This window comes from Amblyomma americanum, chromosome 8 (genome assembly GCF_052857255.1).
Source record: "Amblyomma americanum isolate KBUSLIRL-KWMA chromosome 8, ASM5285725v1, whole genome shotgun sequence".
Taxonomy (NCBI): domain Eukaryota; kingdom Metazoa; phylum Arthropoda; class Arachnida; order Ixodida; family Ixodidae; genus Amblyomma; species Amblyomma americanum.
The window spans coordinates 11,169,630-11,187,836 of record NC_135504.1 but is presented as its reverse complement, the minus strand read 5'-3'; the positions used below and the strand labels follow the sequence as shown (position 1 = coordinate 11,187,836).

At 44.3% G+C, this 18,207-nt stretch overlaps 2 protein-coding genes across 2 annotated transcripts in view; both read right to left on the bottom strand.

The window, feature by feature from the left end:
- The window catches only part of LOC144100042 (cytochrome P450 3A14-like), a 31,959-nt gene extending 24,162 nt beyond the window's left edge, over positions 1–7,797 (bottom strand). Inside the window, exons 1-2 of the mRNA XM_077633091.1 lie at positions 7,462–7,797; positions 2,231–2,327 (exon numbers count right to left, since the gene is read on the bottom strand). Of these exons, the coding sequence (XP_077489217.1) occupies positions 2,231–2,327; positions 7,462–7,583 (219 nt within the window). The 5' untranslated portion in view covers positions 7,584–7,797. The remainder of the gene's footprint in view (positions 1–2,230; positions 2,328–7,461) is intronic.
- Positions 7,798–16,645: 8,848 nt separating this feature from the next.
- Positions 16,646–18,207, bottom strand: part of LOC144100910 (cytochrome P450 3A6-like) — a 44,353-nt gene continuing 42,791 nt past the window's right edge. Inside the window, exon 14 of the mRNA XM_077633825.1 lies at positions 16,646–16,751. Within this exon, the coding sequence (XP_077489951.1) occupies positions 16,662–16,751 (90 nt within the window). The 3' untranslated portion in view covers positions 16,646–16,661. The remainder of the gene's footprint in view (positions 16,752–18,207) is intronic.

Below are 18,207 nucleotides of genomic sequence, written 5' to 3'. Positions count from 1 at the left end.
GCCTTGGACTCGTATATTCCGAAACGTGGCAAGCTTTGATTGCTGCGGCAAAAGCCTAGTCGGGCCGGCCGCCTACGCATTAAGGTTCCGGCCTATTAGCAGGCCGTATGTAAGGCAATCCTTCCTTGCACAACGCGCTGGGGTTTTTCCAATGCAGTGGTTAACTTTTTTTGCGCCTGCACACATCTTGAAAAGGCCATTTGCGATAGAGCTTCATTGGTAAGTTTCCAGGAGCCACGTGATCCGAATCAGCATAAAAGCTCATTGTGAATTCTCTTAACTTAGCCAGAGAAGCGGAACTCAAGGTTTTGTTGCGAAAAGTCCTTAGGGTTTTCGACTTCTCGCATCAGACTGTTCTTTTGAAACTGCGAAATCTCGTATAAGAAAATCAGAAAAGACCCCTTTGAGGATTGCTGTTGGAGCGCGGAAGCGGATATCCTTTCGCGATCACATTATGAGAGCCACTTACGAATTCGGTTTAGAAACAGATGCTACAACGGAGTTGGCGTCGATTTCACGTTGTGGTTTAGCGTACTCGTATTCATAACTTTGAGATGCAAATTTTAGGATTATATTGACGATCGAAATTTCTCGCCTTGTTGCGTTACTGCTGCAAAGTGCTTGCGCCATGTGTGCTCATTGCTTTCTTTATTTTCTTGTCTGTCGCATAACAGTATGCCGTCTTCCATCCGCCACATATACATTTGTCCCCTGACTTGGCGCTGAAATAAACAGCAGCCATAGTGATCCACTCGAAGCAAGCTATGATGGTCAAACGTCAAGCCATCCCCATGATCCAAGAACACTAAGATTTAAAACATAGATCAGTGTTGCTATTTATGTCAGGAATTTTCGCTTAGTGCCACCCTACATGCACAAGTGTTCCTCAGCACTCAGGGTAGCGGAGTGGATTCCAAGAGAAAGCAAGCGTAGCAGGAGGCGGCAGAACGTTCGGTGGGTGGATGAGATCAATAAGTTTGCGGGGATACGGTGGCCGCAGCTGGCGAAGGACCAAGTTAATTAGAGAGGCACGGAAGAGGCCTTTGTCCTGAAGTGGGTGCAGTCTGGCTGATGATGATGATCTGCCCTGAGATGTAGCAAACTCTGCATAGGGCAGACAGCCGCACCAGTGTACGCACTCGTGAGCATGAAATGACAAAAATTATTGTGGGACTATAAAAATAACGAAAAATAAAGTGTCGCTGCTCGTGCGACTAAGTATAAACATGAAATTACAGTTGAAAATCAGGAGCAGCATCATTTGCCTATGCATTGCGTTGCCCACATATACATGCCTCTGGCCAGACAAGTCACGATTCTACGCCAGTGCAATAATAAAAAAGCACGTTTATTTAAAAAAAATATGAAAATAATGCAGGGTGATGTAAACCCACTTTTTTTCCAGCTTTCTGCTTTTGGTGCTCTTTTGTGCGTGTGCTGGTTAGCATATGTATGAATATCCGTTTCCTCGGATATGTTCTCTGCCGGAGTTCGTGATTGTTGGCATAGTGCCTGATATAATGCGCCTTGCATTTGTGTTGGGCATGGTGTTTTCACATTTTTTTCTGTTTCGTTGCAGCGATATTTTTGCGCATTTTTATTTGTTGCTTAGACGTCAGTTCCATTTTTTGATATGTTAAAACTTGGCACCGACTGGATGGTGCTAGTGTTTTGTTTGTCGTGTTCCGCCTTTGTAATCTGCACCCTGTATCGCTCCTATCTTGGTCCTGACCGGACTGATAGTATATCTAATAAATAAATAAATAAATAAATAAATAAATAAATAAATAAATAAATAAATAAATAAATAAATAAATAAATAAATAAATAAATAAATAAATAAATAAATAAATAAATAAATAAATAAATAAATAAATAAATAAATAAACTTCCGTTGTTAGTTCACGCCTGTCTTGTCTTCTTTCTTGTGAATGTTCCATTCGCGCAACCCATCTATCTAATACCAGTATGGGGCGGCAGAAAACCGTATCGGCTGATGGGATTCTTCAGTTTGCTGCTTTGGGGTGGCCGCAGCCGTTGGAAAAGGAGGTTAATTAAAGGTCAGGGGCAGATGACCATGTTCTGCGTTGATCTAAATTGGCAGACGAAGATAATCGTCTCGATAACATTTGTGAGTTCCACCCCACATACTGCGTACAAAGGTCACTTCGCGAGGTCACCTAAGGTGCAACCGCTACGATAGCTGAGTCGCCGCTCGCGCTATTCTCACCTGATTCCAGAGCTGGTGAAAGTTTCCCGATAGAAAGTTCGGCTCCGGACCTGGAATACCTCTCTTCTTGAAGAAGTTGAATCTGTTCCGTCGCCAGCTGCGTGCACAAAGAAAAGGAGGCGTTTTTTAATACAGCGGAACGAAGTAATTCATGGCATCTTTTTCTTTCAATCTTAAGCGAAATCTATCTCCGAAAACACACCTAGTATTACACATTTTTTGAAAGCTTGAAGGATAGATTTCTTTTCAGACTGCCGATTTGGCGTGAAACAATCTGCGCCACTTGTCAGTGATTAAAAGGAAGGCGCGTTTTCACACTAAAGGTGTGCGTATTAATCAAAAACAGGAAGATTTTGAGTCAGAACTTGCTCTAAACTAAGCCACTCCTTCTCGCTGAAAACACTTTTCCTATTACACTTGAGTAGAAATTTTCATGATGGCTGGTTTTAATTTCATGCCCTTGTTGAACAACTGCACACCGCATTAATTTCGCATCATTACATCTTGGTGTGAACAACCGTGAGTACTTTTCAAGGAGTTTTCTGAGAATTTGTTCAGTTATGATTAGACGTCTTGTGATTGAGACGTTTTGTATAATGCGCTCTCATCGTCTGCGTCATCAGATTTTGAAATAACCGTATACATTGTTCCGGAAAATTCGCTGTAATAGCCCACACTGCGGTATGCAGTGATATTTTCGCCAACAAGGTAACAAATTTCGGCTATTGAACATCTAGAAGGGGATTGTGTATTAAGAAAGCGCTTGATCCTGTAGTAACTTAGTTATAATTAAGTGTTCAGTTATAATAGAGATCTCCCTCGTCCTAGCAGTTATCAATTGCTTTGACTGCACGGTATTTTCAGTGTGGCTTAGAGAAAGAAAGGCGCGCGGTGATGTTCTTCCGATGAACAAAAGAATCTCTACCTAATTTGCGTTCGTAGTAGTACTTTTCCATCGTACATCTGTTCACAGTTGAAGTGATTTACACTGATGACTCTTCGTGGATTTCATAGCATCAATTAAAATAGAAACTTCTGGATCTTAAGAAACACAACTTGCTGCGGCGGTTCATGAATTCGGTATATGCGCTGCTTATTTTTTCTTCTTTTCTAAGGACAAAAAATACGTGCTTAGGTTTGAAGAGCAAGAATCGTAATATAGCGGTTGTCTTTCTTGCTTCCGTTATCTTTGTTATGCCTGTGTGTTTTTCCGCGTTTTACGTTTACCATGGGTTACCAACTAGCTCGCTCTTACACAGTAATATGTCGCGATTGTTTTTTAATTTGCAAGGACAGCTTGTGCAGTGCTAATTGCATCTGAAGGACACCTGAAACCGACTCGGCGTTCAACATTGCCTGGCGAATTTACGTCAGCGGTCGCCCTGGCATCTAGCACTCTTGCCCTTAAACAGGATAAGGAGGAAGATAAAAACCTATTTCTGGCTGCTTTTTGCCGATCTCTGAGTGTGGGTGTGCGAAATATGTTATTTGGACAATCATCATCATGCAATAGAATGCCGTGAAACGCAGTTGGGGCTCGCCTGGGGCGCGAGGTGCTGGTAGCATATATTTTTTTTGTATGCGGAAAGTAAACTTCACGTAAAGGAACAATTCACAGTAGCTTTACTGTATTTCACAGCGACATTGGAGCAAGAGTTCCGCACACCTTGTGCGTTTCGCATATTAATTCCAGCCACACCGGCGAAGTTTGCTTCGGTGTTCTCCAAGGCCATGGTATTTCAATCGCTGCCTCTTGCATCAAAAACGCGCTGTCACCACTCAGTGCCCCCTTCAGATGAAGGTCATTGTACTCAAGTAATACTTGTTGCTGGGGCTAGTTGGTGCATAGTCCTATGTACAAACGTTAGCGCAAAATAAGACACATTCACAAGAAAGGTGGACAAGACAACGCGCTACTGACAACTGATGTCGGTAGCGCGTTGTCGTGTCCACCTTTCTTGTGAATGTGTCTTATTTTGCGCTAAGGTTTGTACATAGAAGGTATTTGTGCTGTTCAAGTCCGCACGCACGTCTCTGTCAAGCAGACCAGTAGGCGATCTCTCCGCCTCATAAGTTTCTCGTCTTGTGAGTTTCAACGTCGTGAAGCATCGTGTTGGCTATGAGAGTTTGTGAGTGAGTGAGAAACTTCATTGGGAGAATAAATGGGAGAGGCTGCAGTATAGACCTCCGCATAATTGCAACCATACAGGATTGTCTAACGTACGCTGACACCGTAAAGGCCTTTGGCGTTTTAGTATTTCGACTGCAGAGAAATACAGTTCCCGCGGCAAGGAATGAGTGCCACAACCTGGAGAGCAGCCAGAGGTTTTTAAAAAGAGAAGGCATCTGCATTCCTCATGTGACGTCACCGTACCTTGCCCGATTGACCAACCATGCCTGATTTAGACCACAAGGCTCAGGAAGTAATGGCCGCCAGCTTCCTCCGCTGTCGTCAAGGTATTGGCAGTCGTTGCTTTTGAGCCTTGTAGTCTAAATTCACGTCATGGTTTGGTCAACTGGATAAAGTGCTGTGACGTCACAGGAGGAGTGCAGATGCGCTCTTGTTTTGAGAAAGCACTGGCTCAGCAGCCGGGCACCACAGCCACTCAGCCAGCGGGGCGCGTACCGCGACATGTTTTGTGGGCGCATTGAGAACTGAGCGCACGCTGCACGCTTTGCTAGTTGGTTCTGATGCTGTGGTGATTTATGTTGACAGATGCTTGTGGCTTCCCACAAGAAAAACATTTTGCAGTCGGTGGTCTTTTCTTCCCCGGAACTCAAGCTTTTCGTGCCTGAAACGTTGTAGTACCGGCAGTAAGCGCTGCCCAGAGCCCTATCTGCGCATGCGTCAACTTCCTTCGCAGCACGGTACACGCGGGCGGCGTTTACGCTACGCAGAGCGTTCACCCCGAAAGTAGACGACGCCGTACACCTATGGATTGAGCTCGCATCATTTTCTAGCTTTCAAGGAGGCCGTGCTCGCCTTGATAGATGAACCGGGAGCACTAAGTACTACGTGCTCAGAAAACATTTTTGCTAAATATTTTCAGCTCGTTGAAAATACAGCGGCATCTTTTGTAAAGCCGCGTTTACACCATGGCAGAGGGAAGTGCGGAAAGACAGTTAAAGCACTGAAGAGTTTCACGTGAGCTTACCTCGTCCGTGGTCGACGAAGTAAACGGCGTTTACGAACGAATAGCTTGATAATTAAATAACTGAGCCTTTAATGGGACGCAAGCACTGAGAATACACCCTGGTCAAAAGCCTTCAGGCCGCATTCAGTAAATCATGTCACGGTTCTAGCTGATTATTTTGAGTTATTCCGTTGTTTGCAGGTCTTGCAGACAATAGACAAAAAAATAAGAATCAGGAAAAACGACTACGCTCACTCATGGCCGCACTGTTTGCGTTGCGCGACTAGTTTTCATGACTCCATGCTTTTTGTTTTGAGCCATATGTTTTTGAAAGACGGCGTCAACGCTTATGAACGCTAATTTTCACAATTTTTCCCGTAGCATCTAGAGCCCTTCTGAACGAGTCAGTTATGCCAGCTACTTTTGAGGTCTCTTCTGTACTGAATAATAAGGTCATTTCGTAACTTGAATAAAGAGTCGCTTTTCCAACCTAAGAAATAGCGCTGGACATCGTCAAGTTCCACGGCGCACCCAGGAAGTGCTGTCTGGAGCTGTTAATTATTTTTTCCCTAACGTCCTGGAATATTTTACGGAAGGGAACTGGAGCTAATTTTTCGGGGCAGAAACAGCTTCGACTGATAAATAAAATAAATAATAAGGCTTGACTGTGTTTGTTTTGTTGGAAAATAAGGCTGGAAATCCGTGATAGGAGAAGTGTGCGCAGTGCGTGAGTTCGTATAGTTTTTGAACCGTTCATGTTATATTCGTGAAATTGGGAGTTCTAATGATGAAAAAACATGTTTTCAGGTTTTTCCTCTGTAGTAGAACATAATTAATGTCGGAAGGGGTTATTAGTGGAGCGTTAATGACTTCTTTGAAGAGTGAATGGCCTTGAAAGGTTTCAACGGCGGTTCTCTTAATAACTGTATCGAGCTACTGTGGAAACTTGATGACATCGCACCTGACTTGCGCATGCACCTACCTACGCACTTGTAAATACAATGTCCAGCAATAAACGGATGTTGTTTGTTGTGGGCATCTGGTTGTCGGCTTCCTTCAGTACTGTCTGTGACGACCTTACCGATATTAAGAACCTGAGCGACGCCATAAGTTCTTCACCACACGGCTGGAAAGAAAGTCGTGGCGTGCAGAATTGGAACTAAGCATGCGCGGTGGGCGCCCGCATGACATGTTGCATCTGTCTGGGGTCAAAGTGACATACAAGCCACAAGCGCATTAACGAGCGTTTTGTTTAACTCTTCACACCCTAGGTACGCAGTTGTGCACATTGAAAATGCGAAGCATTATCTGGTATTGTGCGCCAGCTAGCAGTGAATTTTTTGTTTCAGACAAATTGACCAGTTTTGTTATCGGAAGTGAAGGCCTATTTGGCTTTCGCTATTTAACGCAGTAAATATTAATTATCAAAACAGGTGGTCCTCCACCGTTCTCGCGCAGGCAGAATTTGCGGCTACTGATAATATAATAATTTATTCGACTTCTCTAGTGTCATGCGCATTTTTGAAAAATAGCTATATGATATCCCGATATATTTCGAGTGCTCATCTGAAGAATCCTGGCGTTTCTATTCCACGAGTTTGCCCCAGTGTGACTCCAATTGGCACAAAATTTGGCATGTGCCTACAAAAACATTACCGTTCATGCTTTGCGTTGTCAACATACTTGCGAAGCCCTGAATACAATATTTAGGCGGAAAATGATGTTTTCCTTACAAAAGTGATTAGAGTGACGAGCGCAGTCACAGAGGGGTGAAAGCGCCGGCGAAACAGGGATGACGAATATGAGGAAATGCAACTCACTGCTATTCTCCACCAACCGATGGCGGCATGCGATTGTTGTTTTCTAGCTATTACACAAAACACTACACTTAAGAATATCAGAATTGTAGCAGCGTAAATTAAAAGGCACGCGCAGCCGTAGAGTTCTGCTTGTGCTACTGCGTGTCCATTCTCAAATGCAGTCCATTCTCAAAAATCGTTAAACCTAGGTCACCGCAAAAATTAAGCTGCTTGAAGAATATATAGCGCCATGTGCTATGATTATCAGCAGCAGCGCCAACATGAACCGATCACTTACCTCCATGCAGCCATCCCAAGGCACAAAACAGCGGCAGTAACCGAGATAATCCACTCAGGTGAGGTCGAATGCATGACGGCGTATCCCGGAAATCCAAAAGACGACATAAACGCGACTAGCATAAACGTGATGCGAGAATAACCAGTCAGTTTGATTCGTTAGCGTCTTGCGATGGGCTCCCTCAGCGTCCACTGTCTCTAAGGGGACACGAACCCGTCGCTGTGTAGGTGGAGGCTGTTCGCCACGAATCCAGTTACGCCAAAGCGAAATGCGCCCCAGTCAACAAATGTGGAACGCGGGAGACGCAGTAGATACTGGGCGATACCTCTGGAAAGTGTTCCGTCCTTGGCTCGATGTGTTGGGGAAATAACAAAAATACCTTCTCTCTCAGCTGCTGCCAGCCCCTCGAGGCAATCGCTTCAAGGTCAACGGGCGACGTTTCTCACCGGTTTAAATTTCTACGAGAGGAACGCAGGCACGATGCCAAATTATTTTATTTCTTTTATTCATTATTTGTTTTTTCGTTAAAGCTTTCCGCACTTCTGACTGCGCCTGTGCGGTGAGCGGGCCCTTGTACGCGTTGCACCGAAGGCGTGAGATTACCAATACACTGAATGCTGCCTTGAATGCGAAAAGTGGGGAATCGCGAAATGATACCGTACTTTCCGGCCTGTTAGTCATATCCCCGAATAAGCGGGATCTGGCAGTTGCAAAGTTCGTTTCTTTTCTGTATATTAAAGCAAATAGCCAGATGTGTACAACTTTTGAAAATTTTCTTCTAAAATTACTTAAATATGAAGAAACCGGGCATTCACACACAGCACGTCACATGGAAACGTCGAAGGTTGCCGGACTCAAACCTAACTCTTTGGCATTGTGTCTAAACATCGGTTACTGATTTATAGAAATGCACAGTAGTCGAAAGTTATAACACTCACCTGTTGCTCTTTTACATTTTTTTTAAACGTCAGCTACTGAATTCTATAGATGAACAGCAGTCGAAAGTTGTAATACTCACCGCTAACGCTTTTACGTCGTGTTTAACATCAGTTACTCATTTATAGAAATGCACAGAAGTCGAAAGTTATTATACTCACCCCTAACATTTTTGTGAGTGCGTAAAAATTAAACAAACAAAAAGCTTTATTTATTACATGTTACTTCGCCTTTCTCAATAATGCTTTTAATTTATTTATGCACTTTCTGTTTATTTTTGCTTTTGTTTTATTACTGACTTGTATATGCATGAACTTTTTTTTCTTTAAAGTTGTAGTTTAGCATCTGAGTTTTCGCATACTATTTGTTGATTGAGTTTTCGCTGTATGTATAAACTCACCTTGCGAAACAACACGACGCGCCGCGACACATACCTCGGGGAGGGGGGGGGGGGGGGGGGTGGAGGGTTGTCTTCACCCTTGTCACTGGAGCCAGAGGCGTACAAATAGGATCCTTCCAGATGGAATACAATCGCTGAAGGATCGCTTTAGGTAGAAATTGGCGGAGATCGGGAGGCTGTTGGTGCAGCAAACGCTGTGACGACTTTGAGTTTTTAAAAAGCATAAAATCGCCAATATTCGCAGCTACTACGCAGACATCGTACAATCTGCAGTTCTCCGCCGAAGCAAGCGCTGATATAAATTTTGCTATAAACCATCCTTATTTTGATTTAATTATGAGATCGCATGAAATAAATAACGGTATTGCCAAGGTGATGCACATAAAATCTGCCTCTGTCTTCGCACCTGTGGGGCTGACTATTGAGAAAACTTTATCCGACGAGTTAATTTCAGTCAGATATATAAAACAAGTAATAAGACTGCTACGCTATGTTCATGACCGAAGACCATGGCCACAGGGTCCCTAATAACGCCATCTATTAGAGTTATCGTTCTATTTATCTTTTTACCTGCCTGTCTGAAGTCCTAAATTTGCTCAGCCGTTTCCAATCATCAAACGCCCCCCCCCCCCCCCCCCACCCTCCCGGCAACTTTCGTTAACGTAAAATGAAAGCGAGAGTAATGTCAGCGGCAGAACGGTAGACTGGCCATGGCAACAGGTTCGAAGGTAGCTGAAGGCATCGAACTTGTCGCGATCTCTGACCTATCAAGGGTAAGGCCCCTGAATAGGTCGTTTAGCGGTTTTAGATTCATACGATGCATTCACACAAACCAGTGCCGAAGGTCGCGCAGCCTGCTTGCCAACTGCGACGACCGTGAACAGCTGCATGCTGGGATAAGCATCTTTATTGCAGAGGAAAAGGTAGAAGCGCCGTCATTCTGCAAAAGCTGCAGCGAACAGCACACCCGCACCAAAGAAGGAAACAGAGAAGGCGACGCTGAACTTTATCTTTATTGGGAAGGAGACGGATTTAGAAGCGTAAAGAAGGAGGTTATTTATGTTCTTTAGGAGAAACACGGTGGTTTGAGTGAAAAGTTGCGCTGGTCGTAGCTTGCCAGTATTCGTGTTCTTAGCTGGCCCTCCCCAGCAGATACCGAACATACTGACGAATATCACAAGTGCATAAAAAAACGTAAAGAAGCAGAAAGCTTTTGGCAACTTTCATGTCACAAAAGCTAACGAGTGCTGCGAACATAGCTGACATTTGAAAATGCCGTTACGAACATAAGCGACGAAATATAATGTGAAGTTGTGATGTTTGTATAAATTAAAGATTGAAATATGATAAGCAGTAATTGAGGACCAGCAAGGCCCTGTGCGCTTTCCTCTCCATTAATCTGGGCCATGCGGCATTTTTCCAAAAGCGAAAGGCCAACACACGCACTTCTTCGTGCTGCTAAGCGATCCGGTCCAACTGCTATAAGCGAAAAAAGCAAACCAAACACAAGGTCTGTGTGAAACTCTCACGGCCACTTCGGCTACGCAGTCTCGAGGCTTCCCTTGACTAAGCAGTACAACTCTTCTATGACGTACGCGCCCGAGTCGACGCCGCACCTTTATCGCCAAACATGCACCCAAATAGACACCAAGCCCGGAGCCGCCGCGGTGACTCAGTGGTTATGGCACTGGGCTGCTGTCCCTAAAGACGCGGGCTCGACCCCGGCCGCGGTAGTCGAATTTCGATGGAGGCGAAATTCTAGAAACCCGTGTACTGTGCGATTTCAGTGCACGTTAAAGAACCCCAGGTGGTCGAAATTTCCGGAGCCCTTCACTACGGCGTCCCACATAGCCTGACTCGATTTGGGAAGTTAAACCAACATAAACTATAAACTAAACTGGACACTACGCCCGAGTACAACTGTTCGCGCCCTGGATACAGAAGAGCCACGGATGAAGAGACGGGCCCGAGTATGTGCTTTGCTCAGACGCACACACTGGCACGAAGCGTTCTGAAGAGACGCGTGCTAGGCAGAGCGCTGCTTTCATTTAAAAACTCTAAGAGATAATACGACGTGGTAGAGTCACTGGGCATGAGCTCGCGAGATCGAATTCCTACCGCGGTGAGCGCGTTTCGATGGCGGCGGAATGCAAAAGGCTTCCGTGCCCAATGCGATGCCAGTGCATGTTGACGAATCACAGGTGGCCGAAATTAATCCGGAGGTCTTCAATACCGTCTTCTCCTGTACCGTCTTCTCTCTTTGTCTCCGTTCGCTACCTGCTTCATCCGTGCTCACACGGCGCGGTTTAGATGTGCTCCGAGAGTGTGACAGTCACTGTGTCTTTCTTTTTCTCTAAACCTAATTGTTTTTCATTAACCTCCGAAACAGGGGGCAGCGCTAACTATAATGCTTCCCACAACTCAAGGCGTTCTGACAGCCAAATTTTCTGCGTGACAAAGTTTCAAATCTTCTCGTCTGAAAATCCTCCTGAAATGATGACAGACCGGAGATCGCATTGTCTAGTTCCCAAGCAAGAACGACATTCGCGATTCAGGCTGCTGCAACAATTCTCACGCCAGCTCCGAGCTCCAGCCGAGCATCGACATCCTAATAGGGTTATACTTCTTTTAAACAGCGCAAAAGAGGCGGGTGCCGAAGGGACACACTGGACACACGTGTACAGCGCTGACTTTCAGCTATGTTAATTCATGACATTTACATGTACATATAGAGATGGCCTGATGAGCAACAGGTGGAAAACAAAAACAGTGCGCAAAAAAAGAGAAGAAAGAAATAAAGGAAGAATCAATACTAATCGCGTTTCGCGCGCTTTCCAATCATAGAGAAAAGCGCGCTTATCCCTTCTACGACTGCGTATTTTGCGCTGCTTAAAAGAAGTATGAACCACCGACTAGCACGCACATCTACCCTTGTAATAGCGTTAGTGGAACTTCTGTTTGTTTTTGTGGCTGGTACAGACGGAACTACGGCCTCGAGAGTCACGTTGTTGCCAGGTCCGCCCACTTTGAGAACAATTGCAACTGAAATTTGTCGTAACGCTCTTCTGCAAGGCGTCTGACGCACCCAAGTGGGAAGAAGAGCTTAGGTAACGTTTAAAACGAGTTTGTAAGGGGTTCAAGTACGTGCCTGGCTTAAATAATAGCGTAGGAGTCTTTTCATTGTTTAAAACGTAACTTGTGAGCGCAAGTTACGTCTCTCTATAGCGGATGTGCGTCAGAAACGAGCGTTAGACTTGGAGCTATCCCAAACGTTAACAGCGCCTTGTAGTTTTTAGCCTTACAACCACACACAGTAGTTTATAGAAAGCTAACAACAGCTGCGAACAGTAAACGGAACAGAAAACGGACGATTTTGCTCAGGGCTTGTACCTATCGGATTACTGCCTGTGCACTAAGAACGGCGCCAGACATATATACAAACTTAGATTAATTTATCGCTTGAAGAAAATTCCTTATAAAGCAGCAGAAAAAACAACCATGCCACTGGTGGGGTCCGCACCCACGACCTCCGAATATCGCGTCCGGTGCTCTACCAACTGAGCGACGACGACGGCTGTCCAATCTGCTCCTCTCGTGGGTATTTATGGTTATTGGGTGTGAGCGAATCTTGAGAGTGTTCACCAGCGCCACCCTCGACCATAGCGGCGGACGTAGCACGTCCTGAAATAACGCGAGTGTGACGTGGAACGTCATCTAACGGCGAGGGTGGAAACTGTGCGAGAGCCCTCTTATGCTACCTATGGCATCAAGACTGCCAGAACCGAGACCCTCGTTAAGCTATCAGCAGACAAGGTAAAGGAAATGAGGGGCTCTTAGGCAAACTTATGAAGGGAGCCAACAGTCACCGAAACCAAGGTGCATAGGGGAATGTTTAATTTTTTTAATGTGTAGTGCTGATCAGTGGGATAATAATACTTAGATTAATCTATCGCTTCAAGAAAATTACTTATAAAGCAGCAGAAAAACAAGCATGCCACCGGTGGGATCCGAACGCACGACCTCCGAATATCGACCTCCGAATATATATATATATATATATATATATATATATATATATATATATATATATATATATATATATATATATATATATATATATATATATATATATATATATATATATATATATATATATATATATATATATATATATATATATATATATATATATATACCTACACGCTCAAGGGAAAGATTTGTCAGCTGAAAAGCAGGAGTTGAGGCACCGGCACAGATCAGCTAGTATGTACAAGTATAGTAAGAATAAATAAATAATAAAATAGATAAATAAAAACGTCTCGAACCTCTATGCTCTATAAGATTCCATTCGGACAACATTTACAATTGCAACACTGAAAGGGGCGCCCGGCGGCACTGTAAGCGTGCTTTAAGCGCGGAGGGCGCTAGATAGCCTGTGTCGCAAACGCCACGCGATGCGTGAGATGCAATCGACGTACAGCGATTCACTGGCCTGCCTGGATCGAAATCATTCGGCCTTTCCCACAAACAGGGGGTCAAGGTGTATCTGCTGCTTGCAGGTCATGATGCTGACCCCGTTTGGGAGGAATTTTCATTTTATTTTATTTACAAATACTGCGGCCTCAAAGAGACTAAGCACAAAGCAAATATGTCTTTGCACTGGTAGTCGCACGAGGTCTTCCTTACAGCGAGTCGGCGGAAGACGCGAGAAGAATGTCGAAAATTTAACCTAAACTCAAAGTAGAGTAAGGTTGAACGAGAAATGAGAGTAAAAATTACAAGGGCAATTAAGTCTGCTTACGTCGAGGAATGCGAAAGCATGGAACTTAGTAGTAATAATAATTGGTTTCTGGGGAAAGGAAATGGCGCAGTATCTGTCTCATATATCGCTGGGCACCTGAACCGCGCCGCAAGGGAAGGGATAAAGGAGTAGGGAAAGAAGAAAGGAAGAAGAGGTGCTGTAGTGGAGAGCTCCGGAATAATTTCGACCACCTGGGGATCTTTAACGTGCACTGACATCGCACAGCACACGGGCGCCTTAGTGTTCTGCCTTCATAAAAACGCAGCCGCCGCGGTCGGGTTCGAACCCGGGAACTCCGGATCAGTAGTCGAGCGCCCTAACCACTGAGCCACCGCAGCGGGTGCATGGAACTTTCTAGGACGCGGGTTTTCTCCACGATGCCAGTACGCAATCTGTTTACTTTTATCTTTTTTCTTTATTTTTTGTTATTTTTGCTTTTCTTAGCTTTATTGTTTTTTACTTTATTTATTTCACTTTTCACGTGCAGGTGTTATGTCAACGTCCGTGGCTATTGAGTAATCGAAGTGTAATTCATTAATTACAACTCATCAACCAAATGTTTCCCACAGCAACATGTGATCACACACTATCGAATGCAATCAAACACTTGCACATCTATCTTTACAAAACGACGTAATCGTGCGGAGAAAGTTTTGCTGACACGAAACTCGGGACATAGCCATCTAATACTCTCGCATTAATAAATTGTTAATGGCAGAATAAAACTAGCCAGAGATGACTTTGAAGCCTCCGTGCATGCAAGATGTCTATCAATAAGGTATTGGGATGCACTTGTGGAAGAAATTTGAAGGCTTTTCAGTATAGATGCAGTATCACGTGTGTTCAGTGCGGTGGCCGCCATTCGACTGAGATAATTATTTGAACAAACAAAAGCAAGCGAGACAGTGAATAGGGAGAGTGCAGAATAGTTGCAAAATTTTATGCGTTTTCTAGGGCGAGGACGGGACAATGTAGGTCAGATGCTCGGTGGTGATATTGAAGCTTGTTTTCTCCGCAGTGGGAATCGAAGACTTACGGAGACCTTCCGATATGTAGTACATTCCGATATGTAGGGGATTCTGATATGTAGTACAACTGGCGATGGCGAGCTGCCAAACTTCAACAAAGCTTGATTTTTGTCCTTAGGCTTCCCGCCGGGATATTCAACCGAAATATATATTTTCTTATAAATTCATGGAAGAATGACAAAAATACGAAAAGGAGAAATGAAGGGAGCCAACAGTCACCGAAACTGAGGGAAGCGTGGGAATACGAATGGTAATGCCATGCCTTTTTTGTGGTAACCAAAAGGGAAGAATGCCGACAGCGTGTCTAGACGCGGGCGCTCAAGTATGTGGTTCCGAAGCTTCTAAGCAGAGTTTTGATGGCGGTCTGTGCTGATGACTTTGAAGCCACGGAACAAATATTTTGGCTTCTTTCCGGCGACCTGTGTACAAACAACACAGGGCGAAGATTTGTGAGGTTAAATGTCCCAAACCTGGACATAGACTGCGACAGACGCCGTAGTGAAGTGCTTCGGATTGGTTTCAATCATATAGGGTTCCTCCTTTACGTGCAATGATAACACATAAGACATAAGACACGGCCGTTTTTACGTTTCGCCTCCATTGAAATACGGCCGCTACGGCCTGCTCGAGCTCGGGCTCAGAAACCGAATGCCACAGCTAATAATCCCCCCGTCATGTCCCAAACGGTACAGCGCTGCGTGCAAGGAGGATCACTCCTTGTCCACGTGAGCTCAGTGGTAAAGCAGGTGCGCAATTTTTTCCTAGCCGCCACAGTATTGAGGCGCTGATGGGCCAGGGATCACAATTAGATGAAAAAGGAAAAGCGGTCATAAAGGCAACTTCCAACCACAGGTGGTATTTAAATGTCAGGAACTGAGAGCATCTTCATCTCCCCTGTTCGTGGTAGTCAAAGCGGTCTGTAGAAGTAAGGAGTCAAGCGGAAGTTAGAAACTCTACTTTTTATGACGAAAGTCTCTATGGGATTCCACCATGAATCGCGGTGCAACCGAGCCCATTGTAGTGTTAGTCCTGGTATTTGTTGTTCCTTTTTGGCTTGATTTGGTTAGGCTTTACTTGCCTCGGCTTGCCGCCGAAGTGGATCGGCACCAAGTCAAGCCAAACCGAGAGCGATGGCAAGACAAGTTAGGAAAGCACTAAAAAGAGAAAAAGACCAAAGAAAGTCGTTCATTTCATCATGCACCAACTCACCCCACAGGCACCGTTACTACAAGTGTTTCACTGAAGTCAACAACATTGCCCTCCCAGGCGTAACGCGTGCAAGCACGAGGAAAAAAAACTCCGGCATGTTTCGACGTGTGTTCTGGGTGCTTGAGGCTCCTCCAGAAGTAGGAGTGAATTCACGTTGTTATGCATGTCCATTGCTGAAATTTTAATTCCACAACTAACATCATCAGCATTTCTGCATGCGTCGTGACATAACTAACGTCTCACTGAACCTTCGTCCTTTAACTGCTGTACCACACATCTAGCGTTGTTTATTCATGGTTGCAGCACAATTTATTAGCTTCGTGTTACATGCAATTAAGGGGCACGCTAACTGATGTAATTTATACAATAAGAAACTAGAAAAACTAGTTTACTAGATTGCGTCGTCCATCTGCTACAATCAAAACTTACTCTCTGTGTTCTTTATTCTAACACTCTCGTTTTTTTTCGCTGCTTTCTTTATCCCTCAGCCGTGATACTTTTTTTTTCATCTAGTTTCAAGCTTCCTCTTTCTCGAGGCGCGCAACAACCTTACAGCATAGTACCGATGATATTTGCCCGTGGGTAACGTAGGTCCAAAAATTCCTTCAGTCAGCTAGCGCTGAAGGCTTGTATTCAAGCACTCTTAAAGTTCTCCCGCAAGCGAGTGTTTGATGAAAACGCAAGACACACTAAGCATCTCACTTATGACCGCTCCGCCTATGAGCCTTGGGCCTCGCAGTGACTCGTGTGGCAAGCAGGCTGAGTGAGATGATGATTAATGTCTGTAATACTACACTGAGGAACGTGACAAGCAAGAAGAAATAATTTATTTGACACCGTTGAGCCTGTGTAGCCGAATCCAGACTTTCTCTTTTGGCGCTGCCAAAAACGCGTATGTGTACAGTTCCAGGTCTCGCTGAAAAGAATGAAAAATGCGTTTATGTCAGAGGAAAACGTTCATTGATCACAGAATAGTTGGTTAACCTTACATTCACAAAGTACCAATGAATAAAAACCGTCTACCACACTCGCTATGCCTTATATGCAACCCGAACTCAAGACAAATCAGTTATTCAGGTTGAACAGCATTCCTTGTCTTTGCAATAACAGAAACGCTTTTAGATTCAATTATCGTTAGCTAGAATATAAAATGTAATAATCAGAAACGAAAAAAGTTATATCCGAGCAGTAGGATACTATTGCCGTATGGCTATCATATACTGAAAATCCAACCGCATTATAAATGCGTTTTCAAGTACCGTCTTTGTCACAACCAACCAAGAAATTGGGTTTGATTCTCAGCCTTACAATAGAGTCCTTATGGCATACTTATAGACCAAAAGGCCTCGATAGATGAGAACAACGGCTCTCCTTACCTCACAGAGATACAGGGTTTAATGTGTACAGTAAGTACTGTATTACAAGGCGTAGTGGATTTTTGGAAAGACGGTACATCTTTTTATGGTATGTCTAGAACTATAGCTGGTATAGGTGCGATCACAGAAACACAATACCGAACGTCTTGATCTCTCAGAGATTTCCAGGATGTGTGCGCGTGCATTGTCCAGCAACATTGATGAATACTCCATGATGCACCCAGAATTGAGACACAGTACAATATGAATGGCCTCCAGCAAACCGCTTGTTATTTATTTCGAAGTAATAAAAATTTGCTTCAGCTCTCTTTCATCTTAGACAGTTGCCTTCTGCCTTGTATAGAGTAAGAGCCCCCCAAAGATAAAACTCGCCTTTATACTCAGGGCCCTTGTAGCTCACTTCGGCCAGAGGGGCCACTGTCTCGATGACAGGCTAAGACAGCACTTCTTCTCTTTGGAAATTGAAAATGGCGCCAGTCTTCGTAGACATTGCAGAGAATACGAAGGTTACTACCACGAGCTTAATAAAGCACTTTCATTGGCAGCGAAAGGGGGGGATTTTGGAAGCGTTATGCCAGCGTAAATTTGGGCTTGACACGTGTGTAACTTAGACTTCTGAGGCTCTTTTAGGTAACGAGACCCGATTTTATACCAGCTAGTCATGCGCCTCTTTCATTCCGAAGTTGGTTTTACTTTTGACCGTCAATTCATTGTCCTTCTACCAAGTGTAATCATCTTATGTGTTCTATGTAAACGATACGCTCGCGCATGCGCACACTGTTGTTCTATCGTGTTCTTTTCTTATAAACTGCAGTTGGTATTGCCGCTCGTATTGTTGATGTATCTGCCCTAAGTCCTGTACCAAAGTCGCGGTTCTTTTTCTTCTCTAATATGCCGTACCAACTAGCCCAACTGGCACTGTTTTACTCTGCGATTTTCTAGGGCCAATAAAGCGCCCCAAGATGGGAGAAATTGATTCGGAGCTTTGATTGTACT